At 44.3% G+C, this 24,812-nt stretch overlaps 1 protein-coding gene across 8 annotated transcripts in view; it reads right to left on the reverse strand.

The window, feature by feature from the left end:
- LOC110522125 (ephrin type-A receptor 7) overlaps positions 1–24,812 on the reverse strand; it is a 74,375-nt gene that overhangs the window by 17,761 nt on the left and 31,802 nt on the right. For all 8 annotated transcript variants that reach the window (XM_021600251.2, XM_021600253.2, XM_021600250.2 and 5 more), the window contains exon 6: positions 718–842. In XM_021600251.2, coding sequence (XP_021455926.2) covers positions 718–842 — 125 coding nt within the window. The remainder of the gene's footprint in view (positions 1–717; positions 843–24,812) is intronic.

Consider the following 24,812-nt stretch of genomic DNA (forward strand, 5'->3'; position numbering starts at 1 on the left):
GTCTGGAATCTACAGACTGCGTGTACTGTGTATTTTGTTGTTGATCTGTAAATTATTTTGTCGGCAAAAACACCAAATGGAATGCCAAAGACTATAAGGAGAGAAGTCATGCTTGTTTCCAATTTTACAGCTGGGCAGACTACAGCCACAGTACGTGACACAGGAGACTGATTCCTGGCAGCCTGAGAGGTCGTGCTCAACAGGGTCTGGAACCTCAGGAGCCATGGAATCTAGCCCTTTGATTTGTTGTGTTAAACCCACTCTCCTCAACCTCATCAACCTCCTCACTCATCTGTTCGGAGTTAAAGTACACGGGAGCTCTATTATATATGAGGGGGCGAGGGAAGATACAGTAAGAGATTGTTAATGCTGGCAAGGTAGTGCAATGAAGTGTGTGCTGCCTGGCATGCGTGTGTGGGTGGCTGTGAAGGACCAGGGACTGATTAAAATCTTATGAGCATCTCATTCAATTTTGAGACAAAGGACGCACTCGCAGAATCCTGCTGATTCCACTCGCAGCGTCTTGCAGATATAATGCAAAATGAAGAGTAGGCTAAATGAAACTAAGAAGAACAGGAGAGAGATAGGGGGAGAGGGTTGAGGAGAGCCAGAGTTGTCTGTGTTCAAAGCTGCCACACACAATCACAGACAGACAGACAGACAGACTCTCTCTCTCTCTCAAACATTAATGGATTCAGCGGGGCATCACACACTCACTTTTTCGTAGTACTTGATCTCATATTCGGTGATGACCCCATTGGGCTGCTCAGGCTCCTGCCAGGAGAGCTGGATGCTGCGCTGCTGCACTCTCTCCTTGATGACTTCACTGACTTGGGAGGGAGCTGTTGGAAAAAGACGTGTGTCAATACGTGATGGGCAAACATACTCACAACTCACATCGTGGCACCTGTGTGCTGGAGTCTTTCTCAACTAAGTATACTTCTTTTACTTTCTCAAACTCACATTGTCTCACACACACACACACACACACACACACACACACACACACACACACACACACACACACACACACACACCACACTCACGCACACACACACACGTCTTGCAAACTAACCTTGTAGGGACACACAATTCAGTCCCATTCAAAATCCTATATTCCCTAACCCCTAAACCTAAATCTAAACTTTACCCAAACCCTAAACCTAGAAATAGCACTCGACCTTGTGGGGACTAACAAAATGTCCTCATTTGGTCAAATTTTTGTTTGTTTACTATTCTTGTGGGGACTTCTGGTCCCCATAAGTATAGTTAAACATGTCCACACACACACACACACACACACACACACACACACACACACACTCCTCCACTAGCTGCTAAACAACAGTCTTTCTGTGGCCCTCGTGGCTTTGCCACCACTCTGATGAATATTCACATGGCCACTCTTAAATGTTTACACCTCATAATGGAAAATTCAATTACTGTCGAAACAGCGGAAGATAGCGTTATCTCAACCAGTGTAAAACTGCAACGTGGGTTATGAATGACAATTAAGTTCAATTAATTCTGTTGATACTCCGGATGGAACAGGCAGCACTTATTCTCCCACATGGCAGAGGCATTCAAAAAGCATTTCAGAGAAATGTACCTGTTACCTTGTGACACCTAGTTTATAGCTGAGTAATTATCTGTTGCACTGGGCATGAACTCTGAAAGTTGGTCTATTTTTATCTACGTCTACTGCACAGACAGTGTATTGTTGCTGCACCTGGTGTGACGAGCTATGAAGTTACGATTGTCATTGTACATTGTAGCAGCTCTGAATATTGAAATTCTCACACATTTAAAAAAAAAAAAAAAAAAAAAGTCCACAGTTAAGCAAGAGGAAGTAAACACATAGACACGTTTCTTTAAGCAAAGATAATAAACCCAAGACATTGAATTCCAATATTTGTGCAGATGGGGCATGCGTTGCTCATTGGTGGTGTGAGCTTGAAGACGGACAGATTGGCGGCTGATACCCTACTCCCATCTACAGTATCAACCACACAGTCGTGCCTCAAGGCCAGCTGGCTTCTGAATGAAATGTCGCTTTTATTTTCACAGAACCACAAATGATGACCGATGCAGTTCAACTCCGAAACCTCGACAGAAAATGGAAAATAGTCCTCGTTGAACGTTAAGTTATTGATATTGTAAGAATATGTCGGGAAATACACAACTCAGAGATGGAGGAAAAGAGGTCAAGAAGATGACAAGTCAATAGAGTTAACAATCAATGGAAATAGTGTTTTTTTCTGTAATGGGGAATTATTTATCAATGGGTCCGAGTCATGGGAGGAATTTGTCTATACAGTGAGCCTGAAATAGGGTACTTGTTATTTGGCCATTGGCCCAGTTGTACTGCAAGGACTTCTAATTGGTCAACCACAGGCTAGTGCTGGGTAATAAAACAAGATCCTGTCCCTTTGTTCTGGGGAGATAATCACAGGAGAGAATCACTGGAGAGAACCACTGGAGAGAATCACTGAGAGCATCACTAAGGACAGGAGAGCATGACCATCTACGTCCAAGCTTAAATTGCTAACAATATTGAGCTGCCATGCTCAACTGGCGGACCGCAGTTCGGATTCGGACCCAAAACGGGTTCAATATGGACCGAGAGTCCCGACAAAACACAAAAAATGACATTTTTAGGAACTCAATTGGACTTTTCACTTTCTGGTTCAAATTCTGGTTCAAATTCTAAATTAATTTGCTAGTGAACGGGCAGTTATCCTCTTGTTATGTTATTCACTGACATAACAAAAAGCTATTTTTAACCTGTCAGAAATGTCCAGATGATTAACTACTGGCCATGTTAGCGAGATCGGTAAGTTAGGCTAACCAGCTACAGTTGAAGTCGGAAGTTTACATACACCTTAGCCAAATACATTTAAACTCAGTTTTCACAATTCCTGACATTTAATCCTAGTAAAAAATCCCTGTCTTCGGTCACTTTATTTTAAGAATGTGAAATGGCAGAATAATAGGAGAGAATTTTTTATTTCAGCTTTTATTTCTTTCATCAACATTCCCAGTGGATCAAAAGTCTACATACACTCAATTAGTATTTGGTAGCATTGCCTTTAAATTGTTTAACTTGGGTCAAACGTTTTGTGTAGCCTTCCACAAGCTTCCCACAATAAGTTGGGTGAATTTTGGCCCATTCCTCCTGACAGAGCTGGTGTAACTGAGTCAGGTTTGTAGGCCTCCTTGCTCGCACACGCTTTTTCAGTTCTGTACATACATTTTCTATGGGATTGAGGTCAGGGCTTTGTGATGGCCACTCCAATACCTTGACTTTGTTGTACTTAAGCCATTTTGCCACAACTTTGGAAGTATGTTTGGGGTCACTGTCCATTTGGAAGACCCATTTGCAACCAAGCTGTAACTTCCTGACTGATGTCTTGAGATGTTGCTTCAATATATCCACCAAATGTTCCTGCCTCATGATGCCATCTATTTTGTGAAGTGCAGCAAAGCTTTTTGCAGCAAAGCACCCCCACAACATGATGCCTCCACTCCCGTGCTTCACGGTTTGGATGGTGTTCTTCGGCTTGCAAGCCCCCCGCTTTTTCCTTCAAACATAACAATGGTAATTATGGCCAAACAGTTCTTTTTTTGTTTCATCAGACCAGAGAACATTTCTCCAAAAAGTGAGATCTTTGTCCCCAGGTGCAGTTGCAAACTGTAGTCTGGCTTTTTAATGGCGGTTTTGGAGCAGTGGATTCTTCCTTGCTGGGCGCCCTTTCAGGTAATGTTGATATAGGACTTGTTTAACTGTGGATACAGATACTTTTGTACCCGTTTCCTCCAGAATTTTCACAAGGACCTTTGCTGTTGTTCTGGGATTGGTTTGCACTTTTTGCACCAAAGTACGTTCATCTCTAGAAGACAGAACGCGTCTCCTTCCTAAGCGGTATGACGGCTGCGTGGTCCCATGGTGTTTATACATGTATACTATTGTTTGTAAAGATGAACGTGGTATCTTCAGGCATTTGGAAACTGCTCCCAAGGATGAACCAGACTTGTGGGAGTCTACAATTTTTTCTCTGAGTTTTTGGCTGATTTCTTTTGATTTTCCCATGATGTCAAGCAACGAGCCACTGAGTTTGAAGGTAGGCCTTGAAATACATCCACAGGTACACCTTCAATTGACTCAAATTATGTCAATTAGCCTATCAGAAGCTTCTAAAGCCATGACATCATTTTGGGGAATTTTTCAAGCTGTTTAAAGGCACAGTCAACTTAGTGTAAGTAAACTTCTGACCCACTGGAATAGTGATACAGTGAATTATAAGTGAAATAATCTGTATGTAAACAATTGTTGGTAAAATTACTTGTGTCATGCACGAAGTAGAAATCCTAACCGACTTGCCAAATCTATAGTTAGGTTAACAAGAAATTAGTGGAGTGGTTGAAAAACTAGTTTTAATGACTCCAACCTAAGTGTATGTAAACTTCCGACTTCAACTGTATCTAAATATTGTAGTTTTCACAGCCAGATTATGTATCCAGTGACCTCGACCCCCAGGGGTCCCCATTGATTTCGTGGTATCAAAACACACAAGACATGGCAAAATGTGTAGAACTGACGTAAATTTGCTTTAAAACTGCAAAATGTTCTATCTGCCCCATGGCATGGTGTTGAATTGCCGGGAATGAGTTTAAAAATGGCAAATCTTCTCCAAGCCAACAAGAGGGGTGGGAACAGTTTGGGGTCACATGGGTCACGAGGTTGGGGTTTGTTACTACGCCGATAAACAACAATATTAATCCGAACCTTTGACATCTAAGAAAAATGTGTGAACGGACCTTCTAAAATAGTAGTTGAGTACCCCGGATATAAAGTATATCCTATATCCTATAAAATGAGATGGCAAAGGAATTCCCCATAGGAAGGAGGGGAGGAAAGAACCCTGATTGTGTGGGAAGGAAGGTTGGTGTTGGAGATAAAAGTGGATAAAGTGCTGATGTTTCTGTGTCATGCTGCTCAGTGACCCGGTGGGAGAGGAGCTCTCGGCGCTCTCTTGCCCTAACACGGCCTGACCCCAGATTTGTTTTAAGATGCCCTCCCCGCTAATGACTGCTGCTGGATTAAAACCTTGTTCGGGCTCATCTGCATTCCTGACAATAATGCACACGGTGGACAGTGGACACCAAAGACCCTGTCACAACCCCCTGTTTTGACATGTCACATATAATCCCATCAATCCAACCAAAACACGTGAACAATATATCCTTCTCACGATGGCCGGGCAGTTACAGGGACAATTAAGTTTTCCTTTCCGGAGTCACAACAAGCGGTTAGGGCAGCTTAACTTGGACCAGCTTTGATGCTTGTTCTCTGCACCCTGTCATGTGACTAGCCCTTTAATAAGTGCAGACAGCCTCCCTTCTCCTGATTGATGTAAGTCCTGGTTTGAGTTTAGAACTGCCTCAAGACACCTCTAGTGTGTGTTCCTCTCTGAGGTTCTGCTCTGGCATTTTGTTTTCATATAAACGTGTCAATTACCCTGGGAGGATTTCAGCAGCCATTGATGTGGGTAGATAGATAGATAGATGCAATCTAAAGTGACATTTGTACAGCTGAAAGCACTTGTAGCTCAGTAATTGGATCTTTTTACACTTTACTGTCGGTTACTTGCCTCCATCGACTATTAGTTTGGAGGTTGAACGAAGACGCTGGCTATTGTGTGTCATCTCTCTCTCGCTCTCTCCCTCTTTTCAGCTAAACTAGGACAGCAGCAGCAGCTTGCGTGAGCCACCGTTCCTCAAAGAAAACATGACAAAGCCAATCAAATAGATTGAGACGTTCAGTCTCTTGTCTGAGATCTGTAATTATACTGAGGTGTTTCTATGATGAGTTGTAACACTGTGACACACACAAGCAGACCTCATCATCAGCTTCACCTCATTTAGCCCCCTCTGGCCTTAGGCATTCTGCTGCTATGATTCAGTCAGTCACCCAGCAGCCCAAAAAATGTAACTCCTCCATCTCACCCCTCCCTCCCTCCCTCCCTCCCTCCCTCCCTCCCTCCCTCCCTCCCTCAGCCATGGGTGACATAGAGACAAACAATTTGCAGATCAGTTCCACAGGAGAGAAAACCCTAATTCCAGGATAGTAATTCCAAAAAGTAAAGGGTAGCATTGGCCTTTAAGAACCTGCTTCTCCCCTGTGGATTACTACTCAGGCAGCACCCTGTGACAGCCATTAACGACATACTTCAAATTATGGAGGCCAGAACCCAGTCAGCCACTCTGAGACTTTTAACATACCTGAGGGGCTTAGTGTACCAGAAAATGGTATAAGTGTTATGCCTGTCTCTAAGTGACTGTTTGGGGGAAAGCATTTGTGCAATCGCTCACTCTGCAATATTATAGATCTTATTAGTGACCCCCCCCCCAACACCTCCCCCTGTAAAGTTAACTGATCCAGAAACACACTCTCTCTCTCTCTCTCTCTCTCTCTCTCTCTCACGTGCCGCACTTGAAAACCTTCATGAATACATTATGCAGGGACATTTTAATATCCGCTTCTTTCACTCAGCCGGTTGGTTCTGAGTAAGTCTACAGTGGCAAAAGCCGTGTCAGAGGCAGAAAAAAAAATGTCAGCTCGTTAACGAAGCTTCTTTCTTTCTGCTCCTCTGCTCGGCTTGTGAACCAAATCTAGGCTATAAACTACTCGTCTTTTAATTACCAAACTACTGAAGTTACGCTTGAGTATCTTACGCCCACACTGTTGATTGATTATACTAGATGACTTACCGTATACCATCTTAAAAGCCACAGCTACTTGACAGCATTTAAATCCAATACAAGGGGTAGATTGCTGCATCTATCCTTCAACAGGCTCTGCGCAACAGACAGGACATCTTCTGACAACAGGGACATTTGAAATCAAAGGTTTTGGTCACGTGTGCCCGAATACAACAGGTGTAGACTTTGCAGTGAAATGCTTACTTACGAGCCCATTCCCAGCAGTGCAGAGTTAAAAAAGTAAGCCACATATATGATGAATTAAAAAAAGCAAAGAGCAACACAATAAACACAACAAATACAATAAATAACGAGGTCATATACAAGGAGTGTCAGTACCGAGTCAATGTGCAGGGGTATGAGGTCGTTGAGGTAACTGAGGTGATAAAATATGTACACGTTGGCAGGGGTAAAAGTGGCTAGGCAATCAGGACATAATAAACTGAGTAGCAGCAGCTTATGTAGAGTGTGTCTATGTGTGAGTGTGGCGTCAATATGCAGGTGTTTGTGTGTTTTGTGTGTGTGAGTGTATGTTGTGTGTGTGTGTGTGTGTGTGTGTGTGTGTGTGGTATGCGTGAGTGTGTGGGTTGAGTCTAGTGAGAGTGCATAGAGCCAGCGCAAGAGGGTCAGTGCAAAACAATTCAGATAAATAAGTAATATAGTGGTCAATGTAAATAGTCTGAGTAGCCATTTGATTAACTGTTCAGCAGTCTTATGGCTCGGGGGGCAGAAGTTGTTCAGGTGCCTTTTGGTCACAGACTTGGCACTCCGGTACTGCTTGCCGTGCGGTAGCAGAGACAACAGTCTATGCCTTGGGTGGCTGGAGTTTTTGACCACTTCCTTTGACACTGCCTTGTATAAAGGTCCTGGATGGCAAGGAGTTCGGCACCAGTGACGTACTGGCCGTACACACTACCCTCCGTAGCCCCTTGCAGTCGGATGCCGAGCAGCTGCCATACCAAGTCAAGTTGCTATCAATGGTGCAGCTGTAGAACTTTTTGAGGATCTGAGAGCCCATGCTAAACTTTTCAGCCTCCTGAAGGGGAAAAGGCATTGTTGTGCTCTGTTCACGACTGTGTTGCTGTGTTCGGACCGTGATAGGTTGTTGATGTGGACACCGAGGAACTTGAAGGTCTCGACCCACAATACCACAGCACCGTTGATGTGAACGGGGGTATATTTTGCCCTCTTTTTCTTGTAGTCCATGATCAACTCCTCTGTCTTGCCCACATTGAGGGAGAGGTTGTTGTGCTGGCACCACACTGCCAGGTCTCTGACCACCTCCCTATAGGCCAGTTCTGTGACCTCCTCCCTATAAACCAGGTTTTTGACCTGTCTCCTCGTCATCGAGTCTTCGGCAAACTTAACGATGGTGTTGGAGTCGTGCGCGGCCATGCAGTCGTGGGTGAACAGGGAGTACAGGAGGGGACTGAGCACAAAACCCTTGAGGGTCAGTATGGCGGTTGTGTTGATGCCTACCCTCACCACCAGCAGGCGGCCCATCAGGAAGTCCAGGATCCAGTTGCAGATGGAGGTGTTCAGACCCAGGGTCCTTAGCTTAGTGATGAGCTTGGAGGGCACTATGGTGTTGAACGCTGAGCTGTTGTCAGTGAGCAGCATTCTTACGTAGGTGTTCCTTTTGTCCAGGAGGGAAAGGGCAGTGTGGAGTGCAATAGAGATTGCATAATCTATGGATCTGTTGGGGCGATATGCTAATTGGAGTAGGTCCAGGGTTTCTGGGATGATGGTGTAGATGTGAGCCATGACCAGCCTTTCAAAGCATTTCATGGTTACAGAAGTGAGTGCTACGGTGTGTTAGTCATTTAGACAGGTTACCATGGTGTTCTTAGGTACAGGGACTATGGTGATTTGCTTGAAATCTGGCCTCCACAATCACCCGACCTCAACCCAATTGAGATGGTTTGGGATGAGTTGAACTGCAGAGTGAAGGAAAAGCAGCCAACAAGTGCTCAGCATATGTGGGAACTCCTTCAAGACTGTTGGAAAAGCATTCCAGGTGAAGCTGGTTGACAGAATGCCAAGAGTGTGCAAAGCTGTCATCAAGGCAAAGGGTGGCTACTTTGAAGAATCTCAAATATATTTTGATTTGTTTAACACTTTTTTGGTACCTACATGATTCCATGTGTTATTTCATTATTTTGATGTCTTCAGTATTATTCTACAATGTAGAATTTAAAAAATAAAGAAAAACCCTTGAATGAGTAGGTGTGTCCAAACTTTTGCCTGGTACTGTACGTACGGTCACTGTGGGGACAACGTCTTCGATGCACTTATTAATGAAGTCGGTGACTGATGTGGTAAACTCCTCAATGTCATCGGATGAATCCCTGTTTCGTTAGTTTAGCCTCCGCTTCATTGGACCACTTCCATATTGAGTGCGTCACTGGTTCTTCCTGTTTGAGTTTTTGCTTGTAAGCAGGAATCAGGAGGATAGAGTTATGGTCCGATTTGTCAAATGGAGAGCTTTGTATGTGTCTCTGTGTGTGGAGTAAAGGTGATCTATAGTTTTTATCCCTTTAGTTGCACAGGTGGTAGAAATGTGGTAAAACAGATTTCAGTTTTCCTGCATTAAAGTCACCGGCCACTAGGGGTGCCACCTCTGGATGAGCATTTTCTTGTTTGCTTACGGCCTTATACAGCTCATGGAGTGCGGTCTTACTGCCAGCATCGGTTTGTGGTGGTAAATAGACAGCTACGAAACATACAGATGAAAACTCTCTTGGTAAACAGTGTGGTCTGCAGCTTATCATGAGGTATTCATACTCAGGTGAGCACAACCTTGAGACTTTCCTAATATTAGAGATCTGTTGTTAATAAAGAGACAAACACCACCACCCTTGGTCTTTCCAGACTCTGCGGTTCTGTCCAGCCGATGCATGAAACCAAATTGATTTACATTATCCGTGTCCTTGTTCAGCCATGTCGCCGAGAAGCATAGCATATTACAGCTCTTAATGTCCCGCTGATAGGATAGACTCGAATGGAGCTCGTCCAGTTTATTCTCCAGCGATTGCACATTCACCAATAGAACATTTGGATAGAGGCGATGTATTCATTCCCTGCTGTAGTCTCACAGCGCCGGCCTCTATAGGGCCTTGTCCGTGGTTGATCAATATGTAATTCGCCTCACCCTCCTCCTAATCGAGGTTAGCTATTTTCGGTCATAGGAAAACAATGGCGGAAACCGGTGGAGGCTGCTGAGGGGAGGACGGCTCATAATAATGGCTGGAATGGAGCGAATTGAATGGCGTCAAACCATGTGTTTGATATATTTGATACCATTCCACCTATTCCGCTCCAGCCGCTACCACGAGCCCATCCTCCCCAATTAAGGTGCCACCAACCTCCTGTGGTGGAATCATTATGCACCAAAAAAGTTAAGCTCAGCACCAAAAAATACACAAAGTAGCAATTGGTCAGGAGCCCGTAAAACGGCCGCCATTACCTCCGGCGCCATTCTTTTCCCAACACCATAAACACTTACAAACAACATAGACCTACATTGACTACGGAAACGGGTGTGATATCACACAGACAGCAACCACCTCAGACCTGTATTACACAAGTAAGTTGTTTTTTGTCTGTCCAGCATCCTCTGGATTTCATCCTTGTAGAGACCATAATTTTGATATTTATGACCCACTTTGTTAAGGCACTCAACTTTAATAGACTGGGAGCTTTTTTTAGACATCTTTTCCAGAAGTCTATGAAAACATCAAGATCGGCGACAGAATGGTCCCAGGGTTGACGCTAACGAGCTATGACATAATTCTGATGACTTCCCATTTGACATTGTGACTCCCATAAGAGAGAAAAACTCCCTGGTATTAAATGTTGGCGGCGCCCAGGAGAGAGAGGGACGCTGAAGCAGTGGGCCAGGGGAAGTAGAACTGGTGTGTGTGTGTGTGTGTGTGTGTGTGTGTGTGTGTGTGTGTGTAGGTAGTGGTTGAACTCCCTCATTGTTACACCTAGGTTCCCGAAGCTATATAGCTTGATTGGCTGTGAGGCAGTGTAGTGCTGCCTGGGCTGAAACCAGCCGGGGCCTAGTAGCCTAGTAGTGAAAGGTATTCAAATCACTCAGTAGGCTGCACACTGGGAGCAGACATGAAAAAGAAGAGGGAGGGAAAATTCCCTTTTTGTGTTCAGCGCAGTCAGTAGAGGCTCAGTGAGTCTGGAAATAAAAACCTCAGACAATGATAGGCTCGGCCTTTGATGAATGTGAGTGGAACTATCGGAATTGGCGTGACAAGGTTCTGGCTAGTGGGCCTCCACCCGTGAGTGTCCTCCGCCCGCCCTCTCTCCTGCCTGCCCGCCAAGACGAGCCACACACGGAAATGTGCTTCCCCATCTGCCGCTCACAGCTTTGTCGCCTCCATTTAGAGCCGGGGAGGGAGACAGAGAGAGAGCGACCACTGCCGATGTAAATCGTTCAGCCAGTTAAGTAACGCTTTCGTTTTTTTTTTGAGGGCTTCAGCTTTCACGTGGATGACATCGCTGAGTGGAGTTCTTTGTAACTGAGAAATGCCCAAGCTCTGCTCGGCACCTTCAGCTAAACGAGGCCTGTCTCCTATCACTGCCATCACTTGGCAATCTCATACTCTTTTCAAACCAGACATTACGAACAGACAATAAGGATCTATAAATTGTAGCTAAAGCTATAATGTCATTTTATTCATCGGTAGGTTACAATTAATTGATTATCTCTATAGTTTATCTGATTCTAATTCAGTGTGAGTGCTATGTATAAATGAGGATGTGTGAAAATACCCAATTTATAAGTACCCTTGATGGGGTGTGATTCGAAATAGAGTTAGAAACGGCTCGAGGACAGACCACTGCCTGTATAATGACAATGCTGGAATATATAGGACACCTTTGCAAGGGAGGTCACGGGGGAATCTGTTTCAAAGCAATTAGCAAATACTGATTTGGGGAGGCTGGCTCTTTCATGTTCCATCGGAGAACTGACAGCTCCACAACTGAGGTGCCAATGATGAATACATATCTAACACTTCAGTACTGACAGCTAGACGGGAGCCTTCAAAATGACATTTTCACATCATTATTTTCCCGCTCAAAGACCTTTTTAGGAAACCCAGCCTCCCTATCGTATATTAATTTGTATTCTCCTGGATCAGTGAGGTATCGAATCCAATTTTCTTGGCTTCAGAACTTTTCTGAAAGTGTCACCGTCTATCATGTACTGTATTTTATACATATCTTTTATACATGTCTATTTTTTACATATCACGTGACAATGATTTACTATATCTTTTTTTTTTTTTTTATCGAAGAAAAGCTTTCGGACCGGAATTTGAATCACCAATGAATAATTTCACGATCGCCCAATTTTATGTCTGCAAAGAAATTAGCGTTTCAGTAGGTCTCCTGTGTGTCACCCTCCATAACAACATGAGTAGAGCTTTGTGCCGGGCTGTGAAGCTGTGTGTGTGACTCATAGCAGAGGGTCAGCGGGGGAAAAAATGCTCCAGACCCCTTTAAATGTTCATGCTACACTGACGTGCTGACATCATGCGCATCATTCCCTCTCCATCGCGTGCTGACAGGGAGTCCGTTCGTTCGTTCGTTCGACCCTGCCCCTCGATGGCCGGCCCATGCTGTGTGAACACTGTCCTAATCTCTAAATAGCATTCAGTTGTGTAACAGATGCATAAATCACTGGTCAACTTTGTTACATAATTGTTTAGCCAGCAGGGACCCCACTTATTTAAAATCCACTCCGCTGCTCTGTGTCAGTGGCCAAATTAGGGAACAGGGCTAACCGGGCTGGCAGCCTATCATCAGCCTCTCTGAGACACACCCCAATTCCTCCAAGAGAATAGGAGAGTTGAGGTTTTGTTTTCAAGGCCAGGGGCCATAAGAATTCTGTCTTCATTAGGACAATTCCCTGCTTATAATAGTCAACTGGGCTAATGTACTATAATGATGGCACAGACAATAATACATGTCTGAACGCAGAAAAAGAAAGACACTGTAACATACGGAGTAAACAAAGGTTTGTGTACTACAGTACAAACCACAACACTACACCGAGACCATGCATTCACCCCTGAAGTCAAATTTGGCCTCTTTACATGCGATAACTTCCTCATAAAATGTGCACTTCAGCTACACATTTCTGTCAAATCCTCTGTTGCTCACATTGGGGAGTATACGAGAGCTCAATTTAACGCAATACATTTTACTAGCTGCCAAATGAGGGCTTTCGTTGACTTCCGTTGGCAATCAAAATTTCACTGACTATAAACAGAAGGCCTGGATGTGAGAGGAGAGGAATGTCAACGGCGCTAAACGCAAGCGTGTTTCACGGCGGTCGTCAGAAGTCAATGACAAGGTCAGAAACGGAGTGAGAGCTCTGCGGCTTTGTAAATAAATCCTGGTTTTGTTGGGAGTCCATCTGAACTCACTTAATTAGATTAAATCCCAGTTGGAGAACAGAACAGAACAGCCTTCCTGGAAGATGTACAGTGCCACATCCCGGATCCCGGCTCCTAATTGCAGCATTTCCCCGAGATCAACGGAATTCACCGCCCAATAATGAAGTCATAAAAATATGTCATGCCCATGCTCCTCCAAATCCCTTTTTTTCCTTGGGAGTCGTATTCTAATGATGATATCTAAGTCCTGCTCAGCACACTGAATGTCACAGGGAATCGTCTGTGAAACAACAGATGCGGCCCAGATGAGAAATGAAAGTAGCGGGACAGGCGGTAATGTACTAACGCAAGACGCTTGGTTCTGCTTATCGCCCGCCTCAATGACCTTTCTACTGCAGGCAGCTGCCGGGCATGTCTTTTCAGATACACTAACAGGCCTAAGCAGAGATATGCGTTTGCATACACAGTGGCTTCGTCATTTATCTTAATAAAACAAAGGCTCTGGCGTGAACAGGCACAGAGGCAGATTACAGCAGTGGCTCACGCGGACAAACGTTCCTAAGAGTAGGTCTGACCGCGACTGTGGATATTTACAGGATCCGCTGCTAACCAGCCACAAGGCCCTCCACCTCCTCCCCGCTTCTATTAAAGGTCAAAGCACAGCCCCAGGCCCCCGGCGCATGCATCTCCATCCTTGATTGGATATCCAAGCCATACAGGGATTGAAACGCAAGATAATTCATAAAATGCAGTGTGCTGGTGACTGATGGGGCCCTGCTTGGGTCAGAATCCAGGCATGGCTATTATATAGGGGTTTGGAGCATTATGGCTACTTATCTATGCCTTCCCACAGAGGCAGCTCTGCCTGCCTTAAACTGCCTTAACCCCGCATACTCATTCCCTTATCAGCTGCGAATAAATCTTGTGTTTTTGGCAACGCCGCGGCAAATATTAACATTTCAAATTAGACCTCCACACAACCGTTTCGCAGGAACAGGGGGAAAATGTGATCGCCGAGGGTTATCATCATAAACATCCATTCTAGAAATACCTCTGTCATCACCAAGATGATCATATTAATCAGAGTTCTTATGCCCTTAATCACAGTCTTGGACAGCATCCATCGCAGGGAAATCATATCCAGAGCCCCTCCAGCCAAGTCTGTAATTTTGCACTGAGCACTGGTTGGACACATTGTGCTGATTGCCAACAGATCCAGGCCAAGCCGACAGGCCTCTCCCTGTCTGCCTCTACCTTTTTGGAAACACTGAGTCAGGCCCATACCTGTGGATTCCGGGCCAAAGGCAGACTATCGTTTCCCCCAGTGTGGGAAATAACCCTGCCTACTTGAAACAATTTGAACAGATGCAGGGTATGTTGGGAAAGAAAGACATCCTCATCACCCCTGGTACTGCTGTGGCCAGCGTACCAGAGTCTGTCAAAAAAGATAAAGCAGGAGCAGCACAATCATCAAGGCTGTGTTTTCAAACACCACGTATTTGCGGTAAAAGTGTTTTTTTGTTCTGTTTGGCAAGCAGACAGGAAATGATCAGTGGAAAGAGGGACACATCTGTGCGAGTGGGGACATGGTACCAAAATTGGCATCACGGAATCACAACAGTGAGATGAGAGGCGAGCTGTGTTCTATTCAACAAACACTTGAATGTCGACTAAACAAAAAAAACTGAAAAACAGCTCAGATTATTAGACCCCCCCCCCCCCCAAAAAAAAAAAACAACTACAAATATTTTAGCCAACCCCAGTAGTTTTCACCACAGCTCTGACACCCTCCGATTACTGCCAGCTCTTGATTCAGGTGATCTGGGTTTCCAAAGCCACAGGTCACGCTCTCGGGAGGGGAGGTATGCTGCTTCACAGCTCTCTCATGTTGGGCCCATAAATTCCCCCCGACCCCCCCCCCCCCCGCAAATCCAATAAATGCCTCAGCCACAACCCCACCTAGCAACCCCGCCTAGCAACACCTCATTCTACCTCCTATTTCACCACGCCATCAATGAAACCTCTGCCGCTACCGCTGCAAACCACAACCCGGCTTGCGCTGAGGTGATAATGACCGTACATGGAAGTCGGAGGAATAGACCGAGTGGGCGTAGGACGGAGCATAACTCATTCCGCCCATGACAGGCGAGCGTGCCTGTCCATGTAAAAAAAACAACATCAGCTTCAGCTGTGCCCCATCCGGGAAACGAAGAGAGAAGAGAAGTGCATTACTGGAGTTAGTGTGCCTAGCGATGAGGGACAGAGCTGGCACGCCCACCCAACTCCAAGCAGCCAGTAATGACGGGGAAGGCCCCACATACTAGCAGCAGTCCCACACTGGGGGAAGATGACTAAACCCTGCCTCAGACACCCAGACAAACCTAGCCCTCAGCCCGCCCCTCCGCTGAGCCATATAGACAGCTAAGACACAGATTGCGCAAAACAGTCTGCTTAGTCACGGCATAGTTTTGGAGGTCGGCTTTTTCAGTCTGTCATCGACGGTGAGCTGCACTATCATTCATCTGTCTGATGTGAAGCAAGCTTGATGTCTTCTTTATGTTCAGACAAAAACAAAATGACAGGGCATGACGAAAAACAGACACAGGCACACACACATACATTGACAGGGTGTGGCCCCTTTAGCTCACTTTACACTTCAACGTCATGCTTCAAACCGTAGTTCTCTCAGAGAATACTATAGAAATACACAGTATTGACGGTTCATCCATCTACAGTATATAGATGTGTTGATGACTTGAAATGTGACGGTCCAACCAGCCACATCTAGCTATTACTTCTGTCTTATTAGCTAAACGGAAACACAAACTGATTGTGATTCATGTCTGCTTAGAATACACAGAGAAACCCAATGTGTGTCTATGGGGCTTTCCCATATACAGTAACAGCGCGAAACATTACAACTCCTGCCTTTTTTTTGAGAGTCCGTTTGCCACATCTCCCCAACTTGTAACCATCTGTTTTAATCACAACTGTAACCATGATGAATAATACAATGTCAGGTAAAAGCGGTCTTTTGACATGCTAAAACGTACGTTGTTTCCACCCCTAATCGGTTGAACAGCGTCAGGAAGGGCAGCCTTCCCTCCCCCCTGGGATTTCAAATGGCTGTGATGTGCTACCTGCTAAAAACAATAACCTCACTCAGGTTGCTTAGCCGAACCCAGAGCTGACTAGTCTCTCTCTCTCTCTCTCTCGCTCTCTCTCTCTGCTCTCTCTGCTCTCTCTCTGCTCTCTCTGCTCTACAAAGACCAGTGTCCTTTTGTCCCTCCTCCGCCCTACCCAGCCAGTTTCCAGGACATGTGATTGGGCACAAATCGGCTTCAGTTTGCCGTGAGAGGCGCAACACCACTGTAATACCCAGCAGATAACCAGGTTAGCTCCGTTTCCCTAGAAAGCAGCCCCCTAAATCCTCTTCAACACTGTGCTGTGTGGGATCAGAATCACAATCAAAAACGAGAGTGTTTGAAGGTAGCCGTCCCACCTCTCAGCTGGTGGGATATTGGCTAAGCTGTACTGTCCACAACAGTACGACCCTTAACCCAGGAAATAGAGCCACAGGAGGTTCTGTCTGCTGATGTAGAAGGATGTGGTCTGTTTGCTGTTGTTTTGTATTCAGTACCTGAACTGCCTGTGGTTAAACTAATTCCCCCAGACCGCAGCTCTCAGGAAAATATCAGATCTCTCAACACAATAGCTGAAATGATTCTACTGCTACACATGTCAGGGAAATAATTCATGGGGGAATTATAAATGTAGTATTTTTTGGTATTCTGGCAATACTAGTAAGTGCATGTGTGACTGTGTGAATATGAATCTGTTCTCACATTTTGACATAGTGCCAGGGCCCAGGGTCCCTATCATTATGAGTTACATTGGCATCATTATTTCATGGTAATTATCCCTCAGAACGTTATTCAGTCACCTGATGAGAGGATATATTTGGTTACTAAATCTTGGACTTTGTAATGACTCTTTCCTCGCCCCTCAATCTCTGACATAAAGCAATATATCGACACTATCAGTGTGGTAGCCTATGGCACTGTAACGGAATTCTTCGTCCTCCTCTGACGAGGAGTGTGAAATGTCGGACCAATGCGCAGCGTGGTATGTGTTCATGATGATTTATTTTACTGAACACTGAAAATACAAAAGAACAACGTGAAAATAAACGAAAACCGAAACAGTCTTGTAAGGTGCGTAAAACACTAAAAACAGAAAATAATCACCCACAAAACACAGGTGGGAAAAGTATGATTCTCAATCAAAGACAACAAACGACACCTGCCTGATTGAGAACCATACCAGGCCAAACACATAAACACAACATAGAAAAAAGAACATAGACTACCCACCCCATCTCACGCCCTGACCATACTAACACAAAGACATAACAAAGGACCTAAGTTCAGAACATGACAGGCACTTTGAATAGAATTACAAGGAAGTCTCTAGTATTGAATGACAAACGTTATAAAAGCTACAAATCAACATTTTACTCAAGGTTGAGAAACGTTTTTTGTCGAGGACAGACCAGCTATATTTATGGAGTCGGATTTTAGTACCCGCAGAAAAGCAGGACAACTTTTTGTAATTGTTCCATTAGCTGCGTAATGTTTTCTGATTTGGGGACCAAAGCGAGACATTTGAATGTCTTCATGATTAAGTTATTGATAGTTGCTTAAAATGACACACCCAAGGAATGGTCCAATGAAACTCGGGCAGATTAATCCGTTTCTCTGGTTGTATGAAAGGAGGAACACGGCCAGCGGAAAGTATTGAAATGTAATAGGGGAATAGAAAGGCTGGCAAAGGTCTTTGAAGTCTGATTAGAGTTTGGAGCTTGGCTAGATACAAAAAAAAAACAATCTTACTCCAAATTTTCTCTCGGGAATTGTATTTTATTTCTCTCAAAGAGAAGGCAGGTGCAGTATGAACACAAGTTTCTTTCACGGGGGGGGGGGAGAGACACGACACATTCCCTAATCTAGTACAAATGAAATCGCACTCTGGTCAAATAAAATTCTCAGTCCTCCAACTGGAACTAATCAGTAGTCAATGCCTTGAATCACAATCTCATTGTGTTGCTTCTTAGGGCGTTTTCACACGTGATTCTGAGCTATAGTTCAAATCAGAGTTTGATTATTTGCTACATTGTATTGTTGGTTGGTTTCACATTGCCACAGTTTAAACAAACTAAACTGCCTAGACATAACTTTGTGTCCATGCAAGTCCATTTTGTTTATTGCAGGTAAATGCTCACGTTAAATCCATCTATGGATCATCATGTAGCATCACTTACGTGTCCTAATCGTCATATTACTTTCGCTTTGGTCTTCCAACAACACGCAGGAGGAAAACAACGCAATAGACGCTCTAACTGCGTCACGCAGTCAACACGATATATTCAGTTACCTTTAACCCCTGTATAGCCCTGGTTTCCTCTAAATCTGTTTCAGAGATATCAAGTTATGATAATGTATGCATTTAATCAAACGCTCGCAGTCAAACAACAAATAATACTGTTCGAATCGAGTTATTTTCCGTGTGTTTGGTCCGCACCAAGGTTAGGAGCGAACCCCAGTGGGTTGTTTGACGTGCTCCTGATTCTGGACAGAGTGTTCACACCAGTCCAAACTAACCGAACTAAGGGGGCAAACACATTCATATCCATATCCCACGCACTCTCCATTGTGCCTCAATGTGGATTTAGGACAGGCGATGAGGGGTAAGGGGGTTAAGGGAGCGTTTGTAATGCAGATCGATATTCTACACCGAGTAGGACCACCAGCAATGCGGATAGCACAAACACACCACTTTTACACAGATAGTAGATTTTTTTTCCCCCTAACAATGGGCCCAAGGGATAACAAAATTATCTGAAATTGGACTAAGGCGGCTAAATGCTGTGCATATAGGGGGAGTTAGTGACCGAGGATCCCTCAATTGAGAGATCAAGTAAACCTTGTTGATGAAGATGAGCCAGGTGTCACTTCTATCAGCCGTTGTGTATTAGAGGGAAGGATTTGCCATTACAGTAATTGGTCATTTCTGTGCGTTGTGAGACAATAAGGAATAGGCTTAGGCCTAAGTGGGAGGGCTGGACAATCGTTTGCTTTCAGGCCGTTGAGCTTGTCCCGAGCCCCGTTCCCAATTACCCCCACAGCACAGTGACGGGCCGAGGCTTTCGCCTCTCTTTGTGTCACGCCGTATGTGTTTCTTTAGCAAATCCAAATCCACTTTGTCGCCAGTTAATTGGCGGACGTTGTCGTATTATTATGTAAATATCAGGAATGTTCACACAATTTAACACGAGCTACCTTTCAGTTATCTGGAGGTGACAAACGGACAGAACTGCCAGTCTGGGGGATCAGCCTCCTCTCACCTGCAAGCAGCAAGCTTAGTAAAGCCATCGTGGAGCAGTATACCTTTACAGTATCCCCCCATGTGCCAGTTACCTGTAATGTTGTGTCCACAGTGAAACAAGAAGGTCTTGCCAAAGTGTATTAGTCTAGCCACTATGTGAAAGCATTTATTTTTTGGCCACGGCTACTCAGTGGTGCGACAGCGAGGCAATTTGAGAGGAATTCAACACATTTCATTATGTCGGTCTCTGAGGACATCAGCTCCTCCAAGTTTCATTTAAATTGAATTTTTCCTCCGAGAATACTTTTCAGAAAACAATCCCAAAAAACACAATCCTGGCTCTCTTCAAAGAAAAAGATATTGATAACTCCAGTAAGAAATATGGTCGTTTTATATGCATGAGGAACTGTGTGACCTAGAAAGCACTTTTTTTTGCCTAAGCTTTAGGCACATCCACACAATCACAACAAACAACAAACACAAAGAATATCAAAAAGACTGAATCTGGTCATGCAAGAATAATGCATCCCCAACACAGACTATTGTCTAATGTACTACCTGAAGAAATATCCTGAGACACCACAGAGGGTAATTAAGCCATTTATCAAGCAGTGTTAAGTTGTGAAACCATGTTTTTGGCACCTGAGTATAAAATTATTACATTTCACTGATGCTCAAGGTTAATTAGGCAATTAAATTCCCTACTACATGACTCCTTAGCTAATATAGGACACTGAACGGACCCTTCAAAAAAAAGGCTTTCTCTAGATCGTCTTACAGAACTGTCGAAGGACTTCGTTTAAGACAACCAAAGATGACCACAGAGATGACTCCACTCTCTCCTCTGGGCATGGATACTGAAGAAAGGAGGCGGGGAGGAATGTTGGTTTCAAAGCCCACAGAAGGTCACTTCTCGACAGTTAGTCCCAGCTTCTCTCCAGCCCAGATGTGTCCCATCTGCTCCACAACCAGTAACCAACTCTGCGAACTCTGCGGACGCTATAATCTTTTTACTGTTGTTTTTATATCAAATCATTCAAAGCAGCCTAGCAGATGGCTGTCATATATTCCCCGTGCTTTGATAAAAGACAATGTGTTGTTGTTACGGAGCTGCTGGTGTAGCTACGTTGGGGAGGTGAGGGGCTCAGTGAGGAGACTAGCAGCTAGTGAGATGAAACCGAGCCATAGTCGCTGTAAGGCTTTTGAGGCGACAGCTTTGGGGTCAAGAGGTCGACCATAATTACCAGCGGGCCTTTTCAGAGGTGGCAACTGCTGTTTGAAGGTTTCCTGGATTTTTGTTCTTTTTAATTTTTCCTCCCGTTCTGAGCCGAAGTGTTCTTCTGACTCAAACTCATTATTATTTCCAAGTGTGATGATCTGAATAAAGGGGGAAGGGTGAAGCATGGGGTTGAAGACATAATTAGTTCCTCTCACTGCAGGAGACAGTATGCTGATGAGACAATGAAAGAGTGAAACAACAGACCTGTCAATCTGCCCGTATTCTTTTCGTGAGTGATGCTCACAGACACAGAGAAAAATCTCTCTCTCTCTCACTGCTATCAAAATACATTGTTGTGTTATGCAAACATACAAGTTCTGCCAAATCCCTTCCCATAAGACAATCTGTGGTTCTCCCGAAGCTGAACAGAAAATAAGAAGAAAAGTAAGCAGGTAGTTGTTTGCTTGTTGCAGACATGTTGCAGCTCCTGTTCTGCCCCACAGAGTTGTTTGAATAGAACGGTTCTCTCTGTATAAAAGCCTTGGTGACAAGTTGAAATAGACTGCAAACGGATATCAAATGTCCTTTAACCTCAGGCTGACCGAGCTGTTTCCCAGTGTGTGGCAGTCTAAGCAGACAGAGTTAAACCTGTCACCCTGAGTGAAACTGTCTGGGTCGTATGAAAGGTATCCCCCGAGTCCACACCCACAGCAGAGCTGGGAAAATACCCTCTGTAAAAGGAACAAACCAACAAGGTCTTGAGATTGGGGAATGGCTTCGTGGGAGTGTGTGTTTTTTTTCTTCTCTCAAGTCTATGGGGATTTGGCAACTATCAGGCACCTATGACATGCATCACTATTTAGGTTTTATTACCAAACTCCTTTAAGTTCTTCAGGCAGGAAATGAAACACTTGAATGGCTATTCTGCAAAGTGCTGGAGCCCTTTCCAGCCAGGGTATCTAGCATGGACGAGCATGTGTTCCATATAAACACAGTGCCTGGGAGTCACAGGTGCATGCTGAGTTTGTGTGTGTGTGTGCGTGTGTGTACATATCAGAGAAATAGAGAGAGTGTATGAGTGTTTACTGGGGCCTCTCAGTCCCCCCCACCCCCCATGGGCAGTAAAGGGAGTAGAGCCTCTGCATAGCATCACAGGCCAGCCTCGGATTGCTCCACTCACTGGTGAACTGGACTCATCCAAAGGAGCTCCCTGGTCCATCGTAAACACAATTTCTGTTTCAAGCACTTTACCTTAATAAAGTTGTTACAACGTCACTTCCTTCAGCCAAACCTCTATCCTTTGATCCATTTGTCGCCGTGGACGTGTACTGTATGTATACGTGTGTATTGTATACGTACTGTATGTATACTTGTATGTATACTTTTGGATTTGTATTTATTAGGGATCCCCATTAGCTCTTGCCAAGGGAGCAGCTACTCTTCCTGGGGTCCAAACACATCAAGACAGTTACATTGCACATAAAGCAAAACGTAAAACAGTACATCATATAACATCGCTAAACCAACACAAACTGCACAATAAACACCGCAAAATAAAACCACAATGTACGTGTGTGTAGAGCGTGTGTGTGCGTATGCCTGTGTTGGTACCTGTGTGTGTGTGTGTGTGTCTCTTCACAGTCCCCCCGCTGTTCCATAAGGTGTATTTTTGTCTGTTTAATAAAGAATCTGATTCTACTGCTTGCATCAGTTACCTGATGTGGAATAGAGTTCCATGTAGTCATGGCTCTATGTAGTACTGTTAGCCTCCCATCTTATGTTGTGAAGAGACCTCTGGTGGCATGTCTTGTGGGGTATGCATGGGTGTCCGAGATGTGTGCTAGTAGTTCAAACAGACAGCTCGGTGCATTCAGCTTGTCAACACCTCTTACATCTTGAAGGCGCCGGAGGTAATTACGCACAAGAGTTTCATACTACTGCCGAGTACATTCTCAACAACTCAGAGGTATACAAAAAGTGTGACGTCATTGAAAACAAAGGGTTGTGCATTGCGAAATCCATTCCTCTGCATAGGAATGAAGGCATTGTCTTTGCGTTTCATTGTTCGCAGGTCATGCTATTGTTTATCCCGCTATTTCCACCCAGCCGTGGACTGCTTCATTTTAGGAGCTGTCAGTCAAAGAAACTCGTTAATAATAAGAGTTCAATCAAATTTGAAATGAACTATATTAGAGTTCCAGATATTTCTCAAGTAGACATTTACTTTGTAAGGACATTCATTTTCACTGAGCTCATAATCTATACTACATGGAATGTTCCTATATGCCAGTGCTCTTAAACGAATGAGTCATAGAGGAAAAATGTAGATTTCTTGTCCTAGACATAAAAAGTTAACATTTTATGTTGGAACAGTTGAAAACTAGCTAGCTGGCTTAATCTGGCATATTTACAGAAATGTTGATTTGATGTGCATTGTCCCATGTGCATGTAAAAAAAAGTATACGAATATGAAGGGTGTAAATGTTCTGGGACAGTGAAGAGTTCAGTTGCTGTTGCTAAGGTAAACAATAGTTAGCCTGGGAAAAAATTTGTGGCCTCAAACTAGTTTGCAGTTTCTCAATAATGAAACTGGTTTCAATCCTGAATTCTGTGGGAAACACCGGCTAGAAGATAAAACTGAATAAGAATCAGCGCTGTAGCCTTTTAACTTTGACAAGATTCCCAGCTGGGCAAAACAACATCATAATCACAAAAGAATTGCAGTTCCCGGCAGTGTTTTCAATCCAGATATCAAATAACATTATTTTCGAAAAATGTTCACGCATCACTGCAAACGCAACACGCTTAGACACACACACATAAACACAAAGGAAGTATAGAATTAGAGATTGACAGATACTGCTTTCGTCAACATTATCCCAGCTATGAACAAAAATAAAAAATTTCAAATGCTATTTAGTGGACGGTAACAAATGTGTTTTTCACAGCTCCTCAACACACTCTGACCGTGTCTGTAAATGTGTCCTTTCCGAGGCAGAGAGAGAGAGAGAGAAATGGGTCTGTAATTCTGACAGAGTGCATGGAGCGCTTAAACTCTGTGTGTTCTCAGAGAAAGGGCCCCTCTGCCACTGGGCTGTCCACTGGTGGTGATAGGCACCAAGTCAAGGGGAAAGAGGGAACACTGTGGGGCTACTGTGAGAGAGAGCTCAGTCATGCACGCCAGATTCAGGGGGATTTAGGTGGCTCGTCTGCCAGCAATAAAAGACTGAAACAGGATACTTGGGGAGATTAATTACCTAGATAGGCCACGATAATGCCATTTAAATAGGAAAGTAATTAAAGTGCACCTTCCATCAAAATTATTCATTGCTGACGGATTGGGTGACAGGCAAATCAGGAGGCATTTACAGAAAGCTACAGGTTAAGTGCCGGAGCGCTTGTGCTTCGGGGAGACCACCACTGTTTTATTGCAGCTGTTGAATCGGACTGCTTTGCCCAGCTCTCATCAAATTACTGGGGGGGGGGGCTCCCAGGTAACATAAAACCACTGACAAATGCAACAAAGGAGGATCCGCTTAACTTTAAAGTGACACCGGCCGCGATGGTGGTGGTCAGTGGGGAATCCTCCGAATCAAATCCACTCTGTCTTAAGGCCACCACGACAGTGTAGGACATTAAAAAGAATCAACCAATGGGCCTTTGTTTCCATAAGTGTTGCTCTCACCAACACATTGAGAAATATCCATTTTGCAGTGATAAAGTGGAGATAAAGTGACCATATATATATTACCGTTCGAGAACCACAGAGTATCAGCTTGAATGGTTGCCCGTTTAAACACGTCTCACTCCCAACATTTATTTAACTAATTTCACTGTGTTAAAGGGGCAATCAGCAGTTGCTACATCCCTTTTTGGACCTCAATTTAATGACATGTACCCATTGATTCTTGAAGAATATGACTCGCGATCAACTGTCGTACCCCCATCAGAACCCCAGATAAAAGCTTGTTTTACTCCAATGTTTGTAACAAAGAAAATGTAAACAAACACTATACAGCCTCAAAACA

This window comes from Oncorhynchus mykiss, chromosome 4, assembly GCF_013265735.2.
Source record: "Oncorhynchus mykiss isolate Arlee chromosome 4, USDA_OmykA_1.1, whole genome shotgun sequence".
Classification (NCBI taxonomy): Eukaryota; Metazoa; Chordata; class Actinopteri; order Salmoniformes; family Salmonidae; genus Oncorhynchus; species Oncorhynchus mykiss.